The 19,914-nt window shown below is 47.1% G+C and overlaps 1 protein-coding gene and 1 long non-coding RNA gene across 4 annotated transcripts in view; one reads left to right on the top strand and one right to left on the bottom strand.

Annotated features, from left to right (window-relative positions):
- Positions 1–8,841, bottom strand: part of RAB31 (RAB31, member RAS oncogene family) — a 151,515-nt gene extending 142,674 nt beyond the window's left edge. For both annotated transcript variants that reach the window (XM_005587186.5, XM_074022931.1), the window contains exon 1: positions 8,698–8,841. In XM_005587186.5, the coding sequence (XP_005587243.1) occupies positions 8,698–8,736 (39 nt within the window). In that variant the 5' untranslated portion in view covers positions 8,737–8,841. The remainder of the gene's footprint in view (positions 1–8,697) is intronic.
- Positions 8,020–13,749, top strand: LOC135968291 (uncharacterized). 2 transcript variants are annotated; one of them, XR_012427346.1, is made up of 3 exons: positions 8,020–8,436; positions 9,911–10,020; positions 12,950–13,749. It is a non-coding gene; the product is annotated as an uncharacterized lncRNA (long non-coding RNA). The 2 variants fall into 2 exon arrangements; XR_012427347.1 differs by having other exon boundaries at positions 8,280–8,436; positions 9,947–10,020.
- The last annotated feature ends 6,165 nt before the right edge of the window (positions 13,750–19,914 follow it).

The following is a 19,914-nucleotide window of genomic DNA, read 5'->3' as shown; positions in this document are numbered from 1 at the left end:
ACTTTTTGGAAGCAGGAGGATCACTTGAGACTGGGAGGCTGAGGCTGCAGTGAGCTGTGATGGCACCATTGAACTCCAGCCTAGGTGACACAGTGAGACCCTGTCTCAAAAAAAAAAAAAGTCCACTTTTCGGCTGGGCAAAGTGACTCACACCTGTAATCCCGATACTTTGGGGGAGGCTGAGGTGGGAGGATTTCTTGAGCCCATAAATTCAAGACTAGCCTGGGCAACACAGCAAGACCCCATCTCTACAAAAACAAACAAACAAACAAAAAGAAGAAAGAAAATTAGCCGAGTGTGGTGGCACGCCTGTAGTCCCAGCTACTCAGGAAGCTGAGGCAGGAGGATCACTTGAGCCCAGGAGTTGGAGGCTATAATGAATTATGATCACATCACTGCATTCCAGCCTGGGCGACAGAGCAAGACTCCGTCTCAAATAAAAATTCCACTTTTCTTTTCCTCATTTCTGCTGACAAAGTTAGGCAACAAGAATGACCACTCTGGCTCCTTACGACATACTCTCCTCTCCACAGCTCAGCAGCTTACCACAGGAGGAAGCTGTAAGACCAGCATCAACCCATGGGTAAGTAAGAGGCAGACGCCTCCACCCTGGGCTCTGAAGACACTGAGCATACTCAATTGTCACCCCCACCAGCCCACTCCCACCTCTTGCCTTCTTTTCCCATAAAGCACATACCACCTCCTAAAAGACCATAGGATTTAACTTCCCCACCTTCCTGCTAAAATGTAGGCTCCAAGAGGTCAAAGTCCTGTGTCAGACACAGCACTGCCTGACACTTGCAGAAGCTAAGAAATTTTTTTAAATAAATGCCACAGAGATAAATGGGAAAGAGTATTTTAACACTATACATGATCATGTTAAAAAATAAGCCCACTCAAGATCGCCTACGTTGTATTCTCACCAAAACACTGAACCTGAAAGAAGCAATGAAGAAACAATCAGACACTTCCAGATCTTGGGACAGCCTACAAGACAACTGGCCTGGATTCTTCAAAAATGCCAGAGAAATGGGGCAAAAAGAAGGGGAACTGTTTTAGATGCACAGTGACTGAAGAGACAGAACAACCAAATACAATACATGATGTCTAACTGCACCCTTTAAACAGCTGGGAAGGAGCAACTGGAAACCTCTGAACATGGACCACATATTTGATACTATTCTTGCACCTGGTTCAGTTTAGGGGATGGGAGCATAGTATTGTGGTTACATAGGAGAATACCCTTTTTCCTAAAAGACACATACTGAAGTATTTGGGGGTAAAGTGCCACCATGTCTGCAACTTACTTTTAAATGGTTAAAAAAAAAAATGTTTAGTATTATTTATAAATAGAGAGACATGCTGGGTGCGGTGGCTCACGCCTGTAATCCCAAAACTTTGGGAGGTCAAGGCAGGCAGATTGTTTGAGGCTAGGAGTTTGAGACCAGCCGGCCAACGTGGTGAAACCCCATCTCTACTAAAAAAAAAATACAAAAATTAGCTGGGCATGCTGTTGCACACTTGTAATCCCAGCTACTCAGGAGGCTGAGGCAAGAGAATCGCTTGAACCCGGGAGGTGGAGGTTGCAGTGAGCCGAGATTGTGCCACTGCGCCCCAGGCTGGTTGACAGAGCGAGACTCCATGTCAAAAAAAAAAAAAAAGAGAGAGAGAGAGAGAGAGAGAGAGAAAGGACAAGTGACAAAATGTTATCCCTGCTGAATCTAGGGAACATTCATAGTACTTTCAACTGTTATGTAAGTTTTAAGTTTTTCAAAAAACACGGGGCAAAGGGAATTAAAAATAAAAGACCCAGTGCTAGAGAGACAGGGAGTAGGGGGTGTCAATGGAAGAGCGGGCAGGCTGAGAGAGGAGGGACTGTGCCAGAAAATACAGTGAGATCTCAAGCCCCCTGCCAGGGCCTGGAGTGCACACCCACCTTTCCTTCCCTGTCAAAGCCCTACTCACCCATTTAGGCACTGCTCAAATCCTTCCTACTCCAAGAAACCTTCCCAGCTCCCCACTTCACAGCCCCCACGGGGTTCGACTCCCAGCATCTCCCACTGTACATGCAACACTTCCTGCACACACCCGTCAGCATGGGCCACGTTCCTGTGCGTGTGGCACAGGAACCAACCAGAAGCCTCTCCATGCCAGGCAGGGACCAGATCCCTGCCTGACCTACTTTCTGTCTCTAGCAGAGTTAGCACAGCACTGTGCAATAGCAGGTACCCAAGACAGACCTGGAGCAAGAACTTTCTGTCCCTCCCATGCCGTCAAGTCTAATAAGCGGGATGACAGTCAGTATTTCTCATCATCACACCACACTACTTCTGGTCTGTATGGTGGGCCATGGTAAGCACCATAATCAGAATCCAGTCACTGCCACAGAGCTCACTGCTGGTGTGTTCGTGTCCTTGGGAAGGCAGCAATCACTGCCAGCCTGTCTACATGTGGCCACCCACAGCTCCCAGCATGAAAGAAACACTCCATGAATGGTGAATGGCTGAATGAATGAATACCTATTCCAATTTCAAACACATATCATAAATGATAAAAACTAAGATAAATGAAAGTATAAAATCGGCACAGGCATGCACACACCAAATAAGTGTTATCTACCAGGCTTAATTAAATTTTAAAGGTCTTTTCCAATTAGTGACTCAAAATCTTTTGCGCTCTAGCACAGAGGTTCCCAGCCCCTGGGGTGGTACTGGCCCATGGCCTGTTAGGAAGCAGGTTGCACAGCAGGAGGTGAAGAGTGAGTGAGCACTACCAGCTGAGCTCTGCCTCCTGTCAGAGCAATGGTGGCATTAGATTCTCACAGGAGTGCAAACCCTGTTGTGAACTGCGCATGTGAGGGATCTAGGTTGCATGCTCCTTAGGAGAATCTAACTAATGCCTGATGATCTGACGTGGAACAGTCTCATCCTAAAACCATCCCCTGCCTTCTGCTCCAATCTGTGGAAAAATCGTCTTCCATGAAACTGATCCCTGGTGGCAAAAAGGTTGGGAACCACTGTCCTAGCATCTTAAAATGTAAAGTTTCCTATTTTCTCATGGCTATGGCCTTAGAGCAGACTTAAGGGATATATCACGCTCATTAAAACAGTGTCATTGGGCCAGGGCAAAAGTAGAGGCCACATGCCTGAAAGCAACTGACAAGGTACTACAGAATTAATGTTTGTGTCCCTCCACCAAAATTCACATTTTGAAGCCTAACCTCCAAAGTGAGGATATTAGGATTTGGGAGGTGCTTAGGTTGTGAGGGTAGAGCCTTCATGAATGGGGTTGGTGTCCTTATGAGAAGAGAAGGAGGCCGAGCACTCTCTCAGTCATGTGAAGTTACAGCAAGAAGGCAGCTGTCTGCAAACCAGAAATCGAGCCCTCACCAGACACTAGATCGGCCAGCACCTTGGTCTTAGACTTCCCAACCTCCAGAACCGTGAGAATTAAATGTCTATTGTTTAAGCCCTCCAGCCTATGGTATTTTTGTGACAGCAGCTCAAATTAAGACACAAGGGATGGGGAAAAGGACCATGAGAAGCTTGAAAATGCTCCTCAGATGATTCTGATACACACTCCAGAGACGCACTGAGCTCTGAAAGCTGAGGGAGGATGAAAGCAGCAATGTTGACCCTGAACAAAGGAGGAACAAAGGGACCCTGATGGATTCCATCAGCCTGGGATAAGTGCATTAGATACAGTGTTACCATATACCAGGCACTGCTGGGAAGATATCCCACTATATCATATTTATTCTCATGTAACATAGAAGCTACCCAGAGTCACCAATGCTGAACATACTTTCCACAAATGGTTCAATTTAATAGAGGAATCAGTTGTGCCAAGAAATAAATGCTGTGGCTAGCCACTCCACCCTCCTCAGCATCCCTCCTCCCCAAGAAATGCCAGTCTCTGGGGGAAAAAAAAATAGTAAGTTACTAGAATCTCAGACTCGGAAAGCAAATGTGATCATTACCCAGCCCAACCCACTATCCTATGCATTCCTTCCTTCCACAGTAACACTAACAAATTCTTATCGCCTTATTGGATACTCTCTCATATAGCACTCAAAGCAACTCATGTGAGGTTGCGCAGTTCTGATGATCTGCCTTACCATGAATATAAATCTGTTCTTCTTTTGCATCCTAGTGTCCCTGGGGAGACAAGAGGCCCATGTGAAGGCCTTGGACATAGATAAAGTCCCCATTACCCAGATGTCTCACCAAATCCCAGGTATTTGACTGCTCTTTGATGAGCCACCATATAGATTCCAAGATCACAAGGAGATGCTTCAACAAGCTCCTTACCAGAAGCAGGGAAGCCATCGGCTCTTTTAACTGATCACTCAGCTATTGAGGAAGTGGTAGAAATTTCTAAATTGTTGTCAAGACAACCAAAGTCCAAATATAAATCTCTTTGGGATTCCATCAGGAAGCAGTTTTTAAGTGCACGCGCACAAATACCCCAAGGAAATAACAAAACAAAGGTTCCCTCCTTCTCTTTCTCCTCCTCCCCACTCTCTGCCTTCCTCCTGCTTCTTGCCACGTGGTGATGTGTGTTAAAAATGCATACTGGGAAACTTTCCACCTTTGGGGTTGAAGCAGCTGCTGCCTCAGTGTTGTTTTTGTTAGGTTTTTTTTTTTTTTTTTTTTTTGTTAACATACTTTGCTGTTTTAAAGGGTGTTGCCTTTAAGCTTCATGTTTCATAACACCGGTTCAGATCACAAAGTGGGATGAATGACACTTTCCTGGTAAGAAGGAAGCTTATAGGGTCCTGCCCAGGGTGCTTCCCCCATCAAGCACACCCTCCTGCAAGGCTGACTTCCACAGGTGACTGGGCTCAGGCCAGGAAAGGGCATTCACAAAGGCTTGCTGGGCTGTCCCCATGTGGAATGAACCCGAGAAAGTCCACACATGAGATGCGAGCCAAGAATTTATAAGAGATAACCTAAACAAACCCAGTGCTCTCCAGTCCTTGGTCTTCCAAGAACACAAAGCATTCAGAGAATGTTCCACAGGCCATTGTCCATCCCATGTGGGAGCATTCACCAAAAGAAATAAGCTCGAACATTCCTAACATGCCAGGAAAACAGATGAAGTTCAGGTGAAGAAGACCTGGCACCGGCCCACTTTCACTCCCACCTGCTGCAAATGACTCTAATATCAGGAGGTAAGACCTCCGACCCCATGGATGGAGCAGGAAACTACAGCAAACAGTGACCAGTAGGGAGCCTCTGCTGAAAGTTCCCACTGCCCATGCCTAAAACAACCTATACCTTATATGGGAAGCATGTCCCCACGTCCTCACTGAGCACAGGACCAGGCACAAAAAGACCAACCCCTCAGCCTTCCCAGTGACAGTGAGATTTTGTTACGAAGTCTATGTTCTCTGTCACCTTCTAAGGGAAACCCAACAGACAGTGATTCTAACAGGGAGAAAGAAGGTGTGGCTGTCGGGGTCTTGGTCATACCAAGACTTCAGGGAGGTGTCTCATGGCTAAAAAACAGGAAGCTGAGTGCCGGCAACACATAAAACTTCACCCAGAAAAGACAGACCTCCCTATGCAAAGAACAAATGAGCCCAATTCCTGTTAAAATGTTGAAAGAGCCTGCGCAACACAGGGAGACCCCATCTCTACAAAAATAATAAAAAGTATTAGCTGGGTGGGTGGTGCACACCTATGGTCCCAGCTACTTGGGAGGCTGAGGTGCGAGGATCACCTGAGCTTGGGAGGTTGAGGCTGCAGTGAGCCATGATGGCACCATTGCACTCCGGCCTGGGCGACAGAGTGAGACTCTATCTCAAAAATATACATATTTTTTTAAGGACTTTTGGACTTAGCACTAACTGATCCACAGGGTCTCTGGAATCAAGAGAATAAATCTAAGCCGATGCAGAAGGATCCACTGAGCCCAGGAGTTGGAGGGTGCAGTGAGCTATGATGGCACCACTGTACTCCAGCCTGAGTGACAGAACGTGACCTTGTCTCAAAACAAATAAAAAAAGAGAGAGAGAGAGAAGAGAGTAAACCGAAGACAGTTAAATGGCTTTGATCTACCTCAAATGTTATCCCACCCAGAGAACCAGCCTAATTGGATGAGCAGCTAGAAACACAGCCTGCTGCACACATCTCACCCGGGAAAGAGCCAGCCAAACCAGGGGATGTGGCAAATCTTACTCAGTGTGGACAATAAGATCATTTGGCTTTTCAAATAAAATGTTCTCTGATTTCAATAAAACTGAAACTTACAGCCACCCTCAAAAAAAAAGGAAGCCACAGATGTGGTGTGATATGATTGATGTTTCTTTTTTTTTTTTTTTCCAGATAGGGTCTCACTCTGTCGCCCACACTGGAGTGCAGTGGCACGGTTTCAGCTCACTGCAACCTCCACCTCCAGGCTCAAGCGATTCTCCTAGGTCAGCCTCCCAAGTAGCTGGGATTACAAGCACAAACCACTACCACTCGGTTATTTTTTTGTATTTTTAGTAGAGACAGGTTTCATCATGTTGGCCAGGCTGGTCTTGAACTCCCGACCTCAAATGATCCCCCCACCTCAGCCTCCCAAAGTGCTGGGATTACAGGTGTGAGCCACTGCGACCAGCCACGATTGATGTTTCAAAGCCTCCGTCTGCCCAGAAACCTATTCTTTCTCTGCTTTGGCATGGTTCTTCCAACTCCAAGTTCAATTTCCTACACACACAACTGGCAAAGGTAAGGCACTGTCTGCAGGAAGCCACTCAAAGAGTGTGTATCATTCTTGGAGATAAAAGAAGTAAAGAGATCTCCTCCACCTTCCTCCTCTCCCAGGTTTGCTAATTGCCACCCTGAAATGGTAGCATGTATCTTAGGAGATCATCTGGTATAGTCCTCTGCCTTAAGGGGGAACATGTTATTATGCCCATTTCATAGATGAGGCCGCTGAGTTGCTTTGCTAAAGCGACACAGCTCGTTGGTGGGAAAGAATGAGAGCCTGGGTTTCCTGCCTCCTGACACAGGGTTCTTGCCACCTGATCAGTGTCCTGGTAGGAGGATATAGAGACCTGTCCCTAAATGCCGAAATTGAAAATAAGGGGTCCTGTGATAGGGCAGGGCTTGGACCACCTCAGTAAAAGTGAAGAGAAAGAGTTTAAGAAAAAAAAGGCAAAAACATGTCTTATTTCATTTTTCCCAAGGCCAATCCTGACAAACACAGCGCACATCAAGGCTGCCCCTTCATTCCTTGGAACACGACATTCCTTCTAAGTCTCTGAAGGCCTTTCCTGAGTCTGAAATGGCCCCTCAAGAGGGACGCACGGGATTCCTGGAATTCACGTCTGGAAATATTAGAGGGCCTGGGGAACAGGAAAACCCACTCCAGACACACAAAAAGGTCAACAGGGAAAGGACCAGGCTAGATCCTGGCTGTGGCTGACCAAGTCGGGGGAGGTGGGGATCTGTGCCAGGGCCTACCAGGGAGGGCAGGGCCTTCCCAGATCCTCTGGAATTCTAGGCCAACCAGACAATCGAGTTAAGGTAAGGGATGGTTTTGGCAGAGGCCAGTGATGGGAGCCGGTGGACAGAACAAGGTTCTGCCAGAGGTTCCAGAAGAGCCTAGAGGAAGCCTAGAGACGCTGGCACAGTTCAGTCCTCACCGAAATCATTTCCTCTTTCTACAGTTCTTGTATCCCCATCTTGACAGACCAGTTCGCACAAGAATGCGACTCTTTCGCTGCTCTTTTTTAGGAAATGGTTTTCATGAGACCAGCTTTGCCAGTGACATGGGCGGGTACACCAGATGCCAAAGGCTGCTGAAAACGCCCTTAGAACCAGCTCTTCTTTTAGAAGAAGGAATTCTGGAATGCGATGTGGGCCCCCGAAAGGAAGCGACCCTACGTTTATCTGAATTCTCAGGGGCGGTTCGCCAGCGGCTCCCTGCGTCCTGGCCGGGTCTCCGGTCTGCAGTCCCCTGACCGCAAGGATTGACTGCCTCTTTGTTTCTGGCGGCTTTAAGGCTTCTTCGGGCTGAGAAAGCCCCACTTTAGGAGAAGTGGTGGTGGGGAGGACTTTCCCAGCCTGCTTCTTTCATCCGCAGCAGGGAAGTTTGCAGGGCGCGCTCCGCACAGGTCACCGCCTCACCTTCCACCCCGGCCGCGCCCTCGGCTTTCACCCCCTTGGCTGGGCTCGCGTTTGGTTTTATTTTTGTGTTTTAAGTGAACAATCAATTGCCCCAGGAGGCAAAAGAGTCCTCAGCGACTTGGCTGAGCAACTTAAACTTTCTGCCGGAAGGAAACTATCAAAGGCGGAGGAGAAAGCCCTCGGGGCCCCAGACTCGCAGCCACTGCCCCGTCCCCGCCGGGGGTCCCCGCGAGGCCGCCGCGGATCCGGGGACTCGCGGGCCGGGAGGAAAGAGCAGAAAAAGCCCGGGGCAGGCTCGGCCCCGGACCCCGGCAGGGTGAGACGGGGGCGGACCGGAGGGGCGCACGGACGAGGGGGCGGCGGGGAACAAGAGGGGGTGCGGAGAGCGAGGGGCGCACGGACTGGGGGAGCGAGGGGGACCCGGGGAACCAGCGGGCGCGCGGACGAGGGGGACGGAAGCTGCGAGAGGAGAGCGGAGAGCGAGGGGATGGCGGGGTCTGAGCGCGCGGGGACCAGGGGAGCGAAGGGGCGCGGGGGCGCCGGCCGGGGTCCGCGGCGGGGGGCGGCCAGGACTCACCCCGAGAAGGCACACTTTGAGCTCCCGTATAGCCATCATGTGCTCGCGGCCGGGCAGGGCCGGGGCTCAGCAGCATCCTCCGGGGCCGCCGCGCCCGCGCCCTGCCGGCTTCTCCCGCCTCGGCTCCTCGCTCGCGCCGCCCGCGGGCGGAACCGCCGCCGCTGCTATTTCTGGGCCGCCGGCCCCGCCGCGCTGGGTCACGTGGCCGCCGGCCGGCTCCTCCCGGGCGCGTCGGGTCCAGCCTCGCCGGCCCCCAGCTCCCAGGAACGCCCCCGGACGGCGTCAGCCACCCGGGACCTGCGGCGTCGCCGGCGGGTTGCCTCCGCCCTCGGACCAGCCCCGCGCGAGCCGGGCTCCCCCGGCGCCCTCCCGCATCCGCCGCTCCCGGCCCCGCCTGGCCGCAGGGCCCGGGTAGGAAGGACGGGACCGGCCCGGTGGAGACCTGGCCCCACTGCCAGAGGGTCCCTGGAGGTGCCATTCTGAGCTGAGAAGCGGCTGCTCTGGCCGAGGCCGTTTGCGTGGCAGCGCTTGCAGGTCTGCGGGTTAGTTCCATCCTCAAGCGACATTCTGGGTCCCGGGCAGAAAAAGTCAGGCCACTGAAGGGGCCGCTGTGAGGACAGGGGTGAGGAGAAGGGGGTTGACTTTTCGGCCTGCCTTCGCGGCGTTCCTAATACCCGAGCTGCCGTTTAACATACGCGTGGCTCTTCAGCTCAGCCAAGTTCATTTTTCTGTATGTAGCTGAAAATGATTCTAGAAGCAAAACTGGCTGTCCGTGTCTGAAACAGGAAACTTGCATTCTGGAGCAAAGCTCTTTCTCAGTAGAGCAAATCCTGCAACTGGTGTGGGCAGAAACCCAGTCCTCAGAAGTACAGGTAGAAACGTGGAGATCCCAGCAGACCCCCGCATCCTTCCTAACTAGGAAATGAGCAGAGGCTGTGGCCGCACGCAGTCACGGGAGGCCTGGGTCATTGTGTTCTCTTTCTTCTCCATGTATGGCCTAGAGCACCTCATCCACTCAGATGACTTCATTCGTGGCTGCTACAGAAATGTCAGCCTTTTCAGTGTAATCTATCTGGACAATTCACTGGCATTTCAGATGAGAAGTGTTTTTTTAAAAAACTGATTTTTAAAAACTTCATCTCCTATCCCAAACTCTCAAGCCTCTCTCCAAACCTTTCAATTTTAATCAATGGCATTTCCATTCTCCTAGCAGACCACCCACTGTGATCATCTGGCTTTGTTCTTACAGAAGCCAGGTTGAAGCTACCCCATACCCAAGTAACCCCATCCAATGGGAAATTCCAAATCAAGGTCTCCAAAGAGGTAAGTGCTGGAATACTGGAGTCAAAATGGGCCCCAAAACAGACAATTCACAATTAAATTCCCCAGAAGAGCAGGAACCTTGTCCTGGAAGTGCAGGCTTGTGGAGGTTCCTCAAATGGACTAAATTGTTCAAAAGGCAGCCATGCACAAGTTACAGGTCCATTGTGTCAGTATCTGTCCTTGACTTTGTATCCAAAGCAGAGTCTTCTATGTGGGCAGGGTGAAAAGAGGCTTGCCCAGAATCAAACAGTCCTGATCACAGTATCTCCCTGCCCTCAGATTTGCTAATCAGAAAACCACCGCTACACAGTTGCAAAGACACCTCCCCCAAGGCCTTCGCCTGCCCTCAGGACACCCACTAAGACTTGGATGTCCACACTGAAACATGTCCTTTTGGCTTTCCAGCTCGATTCCCAAAAGCCAGTCAAACCACAGTGGAAGCCTCCGCCATGTTCTACATCCTGTGCACTGAGTGGAGTTTTGTGAAATTGCCTTAGGTTGCTAAGGGCAAAACTGTGCCCAGACAAAAATAAGCAAACCGAATTTCTCTTGTGTTCCCTTACCCTTTTTCATGACTGCTCTCATTCCGCTCTCCTCTCCGCTAGCCCGGGTGTCTGGGACGCTTGTGTGGTTTCTAGGCTCTCCCAAAATAGTCCCCTATCCAGCCCTTCCCTCCCTGAGAATTGCCCCAGTCCATTTGTTCTTCTCCCCACCCCTAGCTCTATTAAAAATGACCTCATTTGTGTCTCATTCTGATCAGGCCTTGGGCTCTTCTTTACAAAGTGGCAATCCTAGTCTGTCAACTGGCCCATGTTCATGGGTTTATACCCTCTCCCCAGCCAGGTCACCCCTGAACTTAAACATGGCCTCATGAAAACCAGGTCCCCATGATCACTCTAAGGTAACCTATAAAGCTCTAGCCCAGGAAGGCAGGAAGATGACTGCTAGGAGACATATTTCAGGAGTGACAGGTCAGAGGTAGCCCTCGACTTTTTAAAAAAGTGCCATGTTCTCTATTGTTACACTCTATGATTACTGCACTGAGGGCCCATCCTGACTCCTCTGGAATTCCCTGCAAATATGGAGTTCGGGTATAGCTTCAGCAGGGATAAAAATTCGATGGTACATAACTGACAATTTATCAAATTAAGAAATAGAACATGCAAGTTTTTCTTATGAGAATTTTGTAGCGTAAATGGTCATGTGCTAATTCAGACCTCCCCTTCTCTGCTGCTATGAAGTCTCCAACAGCAAAAGCCAGGAATGGTCATAAAACTGACCATGTTTTTTGATTCAGGAAATCTTTTGTTGAACATTAACATACAAAGACGAAGAGTAAACAAAGCTGCCTGTTTGAGTATAAACACATATGCAGACAAAGAAACAAATAAATGGGTTAGAGAACAACAAAAAAATTATCTCCATGGAGGTAAAGGGAGGATTGTTGTATTAATTGTAACTCAAATCTCTTAACATTTGAGGAATGATTAAGCAAACTAGGGTGTCTTTACTGGGTGTATTTAATGGTGTACAATAGTATATGTTACTTAGATATTAAATGAAATGTGTATACTATGTAGATTTATGAGACGTTTATAGTAAATAAGGTTCTGTGAAAATGATATGACTCAAAATGTTAAATAGGATAAGTAATATAAATGTGTTACAACGCCCTGGAGCACAGGCTGATCCCTGGAGACCAGTACTGAGTCATCTGGTCTGCTCAAGAGTCAATTAAGGAAAAATAAAAGTGTTTACAACCCTTGTTTTTCATAATTTATCTTTTTTATGGAACTATAGTGTCTGCAATATCAGTTAAACAGCCTTTCAGTATTTCTCATTTACGTAACAACTCCTTCCTTCCTTCTTCCTTCCTTCTTTCCTTCTCTTTCTGAAACTTTCTAAATAGCATGTGCTACCTAATCTTATTTGTAACTCGCGCCCTTGAAACAATTTTGAGGAGATGAATCCTGGACATACCAGGGTAGGAAAGGGATTTGAGGGACTTAGAAAAACAGAGGTGAGTGGACCCCACAGTTCACCCACAGACTTGAAAAAGGAGACAGTAGCTGGTGGGTGAAGGCTGGAAACAGCCTCTGTCTGTGGGAAGGGGAGTGTTCCTGAGAATCCCAAGGAAGGTGGCTGCTCGGTGGAGGGGCTATTAGGTAAGCGGATAGAAACTGCACAGCCTCCTTTTGCAACTCCAGATGTCTTCTTCCTGTGGAAAGTGTGGTGACATCTTAGATGGGAGACGGGGAGGGTGGGGGCTCACCTCCTCATCGTCTCCATCGTCTCGAATGGGAGCGCTCAGAAGTGTTCCAGAACAAGTAGACAGCTCTCGCTGAAGACAAGGAACGCTCTGTTGGGACCTCACAAAGGATTGGTGTCAGGTGATAGTGTTTAAATTTTTCAGATTCCTGAGTGCTAGCACTGGGCAGCTTAAGCCATCTTCAGCATCTCACTGGCCTCTTTACTGACACTCCTGCCCAGCAACCTCCACCGTCCCTTGGATCTTTGGCTGAGCTTAAAGTGTTGGGTTAAAAGAAAATAAGCAATAAGATGTATATTAACACCTCCCATGGAAGGTAAATGGATTGATTCAGCTGTGACCACCTCCCAAAAGCCCTAAGTAACATGTAATTCAATCAGTCCTGTTCATTTTCATTGCTTACTTGTAAAACTGAGAAATTAAATTAATGATGCAGATCAAAGTCACCACAACCCCAGTTTTGTTTCATAGACTGTCTTGGGTTGTTCCTTCTGGCGAGTCATGTAAGTTTTCTTGCAATTTTTCAGAGAAATACTATGGAGTTTAGGATTTCTTTTTCTTAAAAGGAGTTGTGTTTCACTTTTTTGTACCTTAACATTATTTGCTATCAACTAAAAATTGGTTTAATTGCAGATGTTGGCAACGATTCTTATATTGCAGGGATTTCTGTGTTTAGCTGTTTACCCACCCATTCGGCGAGTAGCACACCCTGACTGTGCTAGACACTGGAAAAATGGCCGATGGAGGAAGAGGACCCACGCCAAAGTCGAGCAGTAAAGGAAAGAGACAAACATATAAACGGGAGACTATTGTATGATGTGAAATGTCTGAGGCTTGGTGTAGTTGCTTCATTTTGGTAACTCTTCTCATTCAAGAAATGAGTATAAATTCCAGAGACTCCAAACCTTGAATTCAACTGAAACCAACCCCCAAGTAAAGGAGAAGATGCTCAGGATGGCTGGAGTTTGAACCTAGTCAACTGGTAGGTGAGTGTGTGTGTTTGTGATGGGGGGAAAATCTGGGTTTTGTTTGAATTCCCAAGACTGCCCTAGATGAGGAAGAAACTAATACAGACTCTTCCTAATCTGAAGTGCCTCTAAGAATATTTGTGTACAAGTTGAGTATCCGTCATCCAAAATGCTTGGGACCAGGAGTGTTTCTCCGATTTTGGAATATTCGCATTATACTTACCAGTGGAGCACTTCTAATCCGAAAATCCTGAATCCCAAATGCTCCAGTGAGCATTTCTTTTGAGCATTGTGTCAGCAGTCAAAAAGTTTCTAATTTTGGAGCATTTTGGATTTCAAATTAGGGATGCTTAACCTGTACTAAGAGTACCGAACTACTGTACTGAGTGGCCTTAAGGCTCCAATTACATTAGACCTCTTGCAAATTTTATTTCTACTGAGGTTATTATTGTTTAAAAAAAAAAATTTCAACAACATTAAAGATTTAATTGGCTTTTGTTACTGATTCATGAATCAGGCAGCGTCCCATCCAAAAACTGAGAAAATATGTTCCAATAAGCCAGGCAAAGGACTGGGCTTTGTAGGCAGGAAAGGCTGAAGAAGCAGAAACAGGGAACAAAAGGCAGATTGGCGTTTTAGAGTTACTTCTCTTGCAGGGTTAAAGCATGGGGGACTTCCTCATCAAACCTGCTCAGGTAAACTGGTCCTTTTGATTGGCTGCTATGCATCTCTTATTTTTTGGAAAGCTGCCCTTTTTAAAGTTCAGCCGGACAGCCTGGCACCTAGCAGGAATGACTCCATTCTGGTTTGGTCTGGTCCATTGGGCCTAGTGTAAGAGTTCAGTCCAAAACAGTGGCCTCCCATACATTTTATTTAAGATTATTCTTGAACTACTATTCTCCTTGCTGTCCCTGGGCTTTCCCAATTACCAATATAACAGAGCCTGTTCTGAATCATCCATAATCCAATCCTTCGCATAGCACATATTCTGCTCTCTGAAAATATGGGGTGAGTGGGTGGGTGAGAGAGTGAGTTCACCGACCTGACTGATAAATCCCAAGCATGGAGGGTAGAAAGGGCCCTCTGACATCAGACGGAACCAAGTTTACATGCAGGCTCCTTTATGCCCAATTTGTGTGAATTTAAGGAAGTATCTGAGACTCTTCAACCCGTAGTTCCATCCTCTGTCAAAGATGGATACTGAAAGGCTGTTGCATTATTTTGGGGGAGGGTTACACACATGTGGGGTGTGTGTGTGTGAATAGCAAGTCCAGATGACAAAGCATCTTAGTTTGCATGGGACTGTCCAGGTTTTAGTCCTGGCTGTCCCTCATTCTGGGAAACTTCAGTCCCATGTAAACTGCAATTGTTGTCACCTTGTCCCCTTCCCTAGGCCCATAAAACTGTTCTGGGCTGTTACTATCCATTAAAAAGGAAGTGCTGACTTCCAAACATCCTCACTTCCTTCCTCAATTGTTCTGAATGTAGAAAAGACTCCAGATTTAGAAAACAGCGTCAGTACTTTATGCACAGCTATACACATCTCAATTACTTATGATTCTCCATCTTACACTCAGTTCACATGGGAGGCTTAAATATGCAAATTCTAACTTCAGCTAAATAACAGTTTTTTTACTGAAAGACATACTGGGTCTAAAAGAGGAACAAAAATAGGAAATAAGAAAAGAGGGCTTGGTTTCCCAGTCTCCCGGTAGGGCCCCATCCCTACCTCTCTCCCGACTCCCTGCCCTTCCCCTCCTGCACACTTGTGTCCAATGTCATATTCTTCTACTGAACTGAACCTTACCCTAAGAACCAACCTTCAGCAGCTCTGGTAGAGGGCATTTTAAGGACTTTAAGGCAGAACTCTCCCTTGGGTAAAGATTTGTGGGAAGCTGGCCTTCCTCCAGACAGTTCTTCCCCTAGCCCACATGTGGTTCCTGAGTTTCAGGCTATGCAGCCTCCCCTGGTCCTACTGTCAGCAGATGTTCAAAACTGGGGCATCAAGATTAGCCAGTGGCAGGCCTGGCACGGTGACTCACACCTGTAATCTCGGCACTTTGGGAGACAGAGGCGGGTGGATCGCCTGAGGTCAGGAGTTCAAGACCAGCCTGCACAACATGGTGAAACCCCGTCTCTACTAAAAATACAAAAATTAGCCAGGCGTGGTGGTGGGTACCTATAATCCCAGCTACTCAGGAGGCTGAGGCAGGAGAATCGCTTGAACCCAGGAGGCAGAGGTCACAGTGAGCCAAAATCACGCCATTGCACTCCAGCCTGGGCGATAGAGTGAGGCTGTGTCTCAAAAACAAACAAACAAAAAGATTAGCCGAGGGTTTACTGTGGTTAGCGGAGGATAGAGGGGCCCTGGCTCCATTTTTCCTAAATGGGGGAGGAAGCGGGGAGAAGGAAATGCAGATCTACTCTCAAAAATCACAGGGAGAAAGACTGACAGGTTTCAGCACCAAAAAGTTAACACTTGCTTTACGGAAGAAATATCATAAACACAATTTTTAAAACTGCAATCTGGGAAAATATTTGGCATAAATATGACTCAGTTAATAATCAATATAGAAAGAATTAATAGATTATTATTTATCATTATAATTTTTAACAAAACCTCCAAGATCCATTAGGAAAAATGAGCAGATGCGATCAGGGAGTTCACAAGTAGGAAATGCATGTATGAAGAAAGCGTTCGATTTCACAAGTAAGCAAGCATACAGATTAAAGTGTCAAGGAATAATTTTGGGCTGGGTGCAGTGGTTCACATCTGTAACCCCAGTACTTTGGGAGGCCGAGGTGGGTGGATCCCTTGAAGCCAGGAGTTCGAGACCAGCCTGGTCAACATGGTGAAACCCCATCTCTACTAAAAACACAAAAATTAGCCGGGCATGGTAGTGCATGCCTGTAATCTCAGCTACTCGGGAGGCTGAGACAGGAGAATCGCTTGAACCCGGGAGGCAGAGATCGCAGTGAGCTGAGATCGCACCACTGCACTCCAGCCTGAGCAACAGAACAAGACTCTGTCTCCAGAAAAAAAAAAGGAAAAAGGAAAAAATGTTTCACTTACCAACTTATCAAAGTTGTAAAACCTAAGGCTCCGTGCTGGTTAGAGTGGAACAGAAAGGAGAAGTCCCGGTCAGGCTGCTCAAACAACAATAAACTGCTCTTTTAGAATCACACTTTCTTACTTTATGTATGTTCATATCCTTACAGCCATTCTCTGTCATGTGGGTGCCTTCACATATCTTTCCCCCAATGCAATATTTATTTTATTTTTTACTCTCCATGAACAAAATTAGGTTCTGGTGGGTGTGAGAGATAAGGAATCTGAAAGCTCCCTGCTGCTTGCCAAATGTACATTTGCATATAGAGGGTAAGGAAGGGAAGAAAATGAAACTTAAACAGAAGGTTTAAGGATTATCTAGGATTACTCTTCTCTTTTGACTGTGAACGTCTGGAAAGGAGCATGATGCAAGTAAGCACAGCAACACTTATTGAGTGTTAATTACTAGCTAGGTACCAGGTACCCACGGGCCCTGCCAGGCTTCTTATGTCAATGATGTCACTGACCCCTGTCTAAAGGAAGGTGCCATTGTTCTTGAAACGGAGGCAGAGTCCCTGCAAAGGTCTGCCTTGGTGGGCCACAGACACGATTCAAGCCCGTGCACTTCAGTAAACATGTAAATTAGCATCCCATGCGTTCAGTTTTTAGTTTGAGGCCTTACCAGAGATATTCAGGAAAAAAATGTTGAACAGACTGGGAAATAAAATACCAAAGCTCGATATAGAGAATCAGCAGCAAAGATGAGTGAGTCAGGGCTGGCTGGCATAATCACACACACACTGGTATTTCTCCCCATTGACTGGAGGGGATTCAGAAAATACATTTTGGTGTTTTCCCTGCAGAGCTGAGGAATTTCTCCCGAAGAATAAAAATAATAAATGTTTGTAGAACATATGAGATCATGTCTGTGAAACACATTTCCCACTCAACTATGTTATTTTTAGTGCCCTACAGTTCTTACCTAAAGAGTAAACAATAAACCCAACAATGAGATATAGATAGATAGATAGATAGTTTTTTTTGTTTTTTTGGTTTTTTTTGAGAAGAAGTCTTGCTCCGTTGCCCAGGCCAGAGTGCAATGATGCCATCTCGGCTCACTACAACCTTTGCCTCCTGGGTTCAAAGGATTCTCCAGCTTCAGCCTCCCAAGTAGCTGGAACTACAGGCACACGCCACCACGCCCAGGTAATTTTTGTATTTTTTAGTAGAGACAGGGTTTCACCACTTTGGCCAGGATGGTTTCGCTCTCTTGACTTCGTGATCTGTCTGCCTTGGCCTCCCAAAGTGCTGGGATTACTGGCATGAGCCACAGCGCCCAGCCTGTGATGGTTACTTTCATGTATCAACTCGGCTAGGCCATAGATATTTCATCGAACATTATTTTAAATGCTTCTGTGAAGACAGCTTACATGAGACTAACATTTAAATCAGTGGACTTGCAGTAAACCAGGGTATTCTGCTAATGTAGGTGGGCCTCATCCAATCAGTTGAAGGTCTTTTTTTTTTTTTTTTTTTTTTTTTTTTTTTTTGAGAAGGAGTCTCGCTCTGTCACCCAGGCTGGAGTGCAATGGCGCAATCTTGACTCACTGCAAGCTCCACCTCCCAGGTTCACGCCATTCTCCTGCCTCAGTCTCCCGAGTAGCTGGGACTGCAGGTACCCACCACCACACCCGGCCATCAGTTGAAGGTCTTAAAAGGAAAAGACTGACCTCCTTAGAGGAAAAGGGAATTCTGCCAGTGGAGGGCCTTCAGACTCAAGCTGCAGCAGGAACTCTCCCAAGGGCTTCCAGCCTGCAGCCTGCCCTGCAGATTTTGGACTTGCCAGCCTCCATAATAGCATGAGCCAATTCCCTAAAATCTATCTATCTATCTATCCATCCATCTATCTATCATCTATTCATCTCCTATTAGTTCATGCTTCTCTGGAGAACCCCAATTAATATAATATTCAGCTAATATGTTTTGCCCTGAATCCACTACCCAGGATGCACACATACTGGTTCTGACTCTGCTCTCCCAAATATGAATTAGATACTGCTATGTGCCAGACACGCAGCCAGGAGCAAAAAGTCACCAGGGAGTCCTGGCCTCAGGAAGCCTGCAGTCCGAGCTCACCTCTGCACCCTGGCCCTTTTAGGAAATAGGCTGTTTCCCAGACTTCTGTTGCTGTGGCCCAGTGTGAGAATTCATGTGTATAAACACGGATTTGGTCCCGTTAATGTTATGAGGAAAAGGCAGTAATGATTAAAAAATAAAAATAAAATGTGAGAAGACAGATCCAGGTCCAAAGCAGAAAAGCCATGGTCCATAAGGTTAACCTAGTGCCCAAGAAGTGGCAGAACCAGAAAGAAGGGCCAGGTGGAGAGGCAGAGTTAAGTCAGAGCTGAAGACGGTGGTTCAGAACAGAATAGCAAGGCCACTGAGTGGGGTTGTGGGCCTGAGGTGGAGAAGGCCACACTTGGGAGATTTTGGTGACCATGCTATTACCCGTCCAGGTCCTTGTCTGGACTGCATTATCTAGCCTAATCCCAGGGCATGATCCAGAGAAGAGAAATGAAAGAGGCATTACTTCCTTACTATCCAAGAGATTGAGAAGGAGGGCTGTAGCTCAGACCAGGAATAGAAAACAGGTGTATCTAGAAAATGAAAAAGAAACAATATAAACATCTGGTGTGTTAAACCAGCCCCAGCTGGCCACAATAACAAGACATGTGCTTGCACCAGGATGTACCCTAGATGCTCAAAAAATATTTGTTGAGAAAATGAATGGAATCATACAACATGTGTCTTTTTGTGTCTGGTTTCATTCACTTAACATAATGTTTCCAAAGTTCATCCCTGTTCTAGAATATACTCACACTTCACTCCTTCGTATGTGATACTGATTTAAACTCTACTCTTGGTCAGACAAGATGGCTCACGCCTGTAATCCTAGCACTTTGGGAGGCCGAGGCGGGTGGATCATTTGAGTTCAGGAGTTCGAGACCAGCCTCACCAACATGGTGAAACCCCATCTCTACTAAGAACACAAAAATTAGCTGGATGTGGTGGCCGTGCGCCTCTAATTCCAGCTACTTGGGAGGCTGATGTGGGAGGATCGGTTGAACCTAGGAGGCAGAGGTTGCAGTGAGCCGAGATCACACCACTGCCCTCAGATCTGGGCTACAGAGAAAAACTCCATCTCAAAAAAAAGAGAAGATTTTAAATTCTACTCTTCTGTTCAAAACTCTTGTACACCTTCCCATTGCCCATCGAAGTAAAGTCTAAACTCTTTAGCACAGCAGTCGCTATTCTACAGAATCCCACCTACCCACCTTCTTTACACCAACCCACCCTACCTTTTGGCCTCTGTACCTTTGCTGAAGTCCCAAATCTCTGGACATCTAAACTGGTGATTCTTGAAGCATAGTCTCCAGACCAGGCTCGGCAGAAACAGTTTGGGAACATTTTATCAATATCTTGCTGGGCAGCAAGCCATACTGCTCACTGAGAACGGTAACAAATTCAAGTTTGCAGGCTCCTCCTTAGACTACTAATTTGGAAACTGGATTCTGTGTGTTCACAAGCCCTCCAGGTAATTCTGACGT

The sequence above is a fragment of the Macaca fascicularis genome, chromosome 18 (genome assembly GCF_037993035.2).
Source record: "Macaca fascicularis isolate 582-1 chromosome 18, T2T-MFA8v1.1".
NCBI lineage: Eukaryota > Metazoa > Chordata > Mammalia > Primates > Cercopithecidae > Macaca > Macaca fascicularis.
The sequence above is the reverse complement of the archived record's forward strand: the minus strand, read 5'-3'. Positions and strand labels throughout refer to the sequence as shown.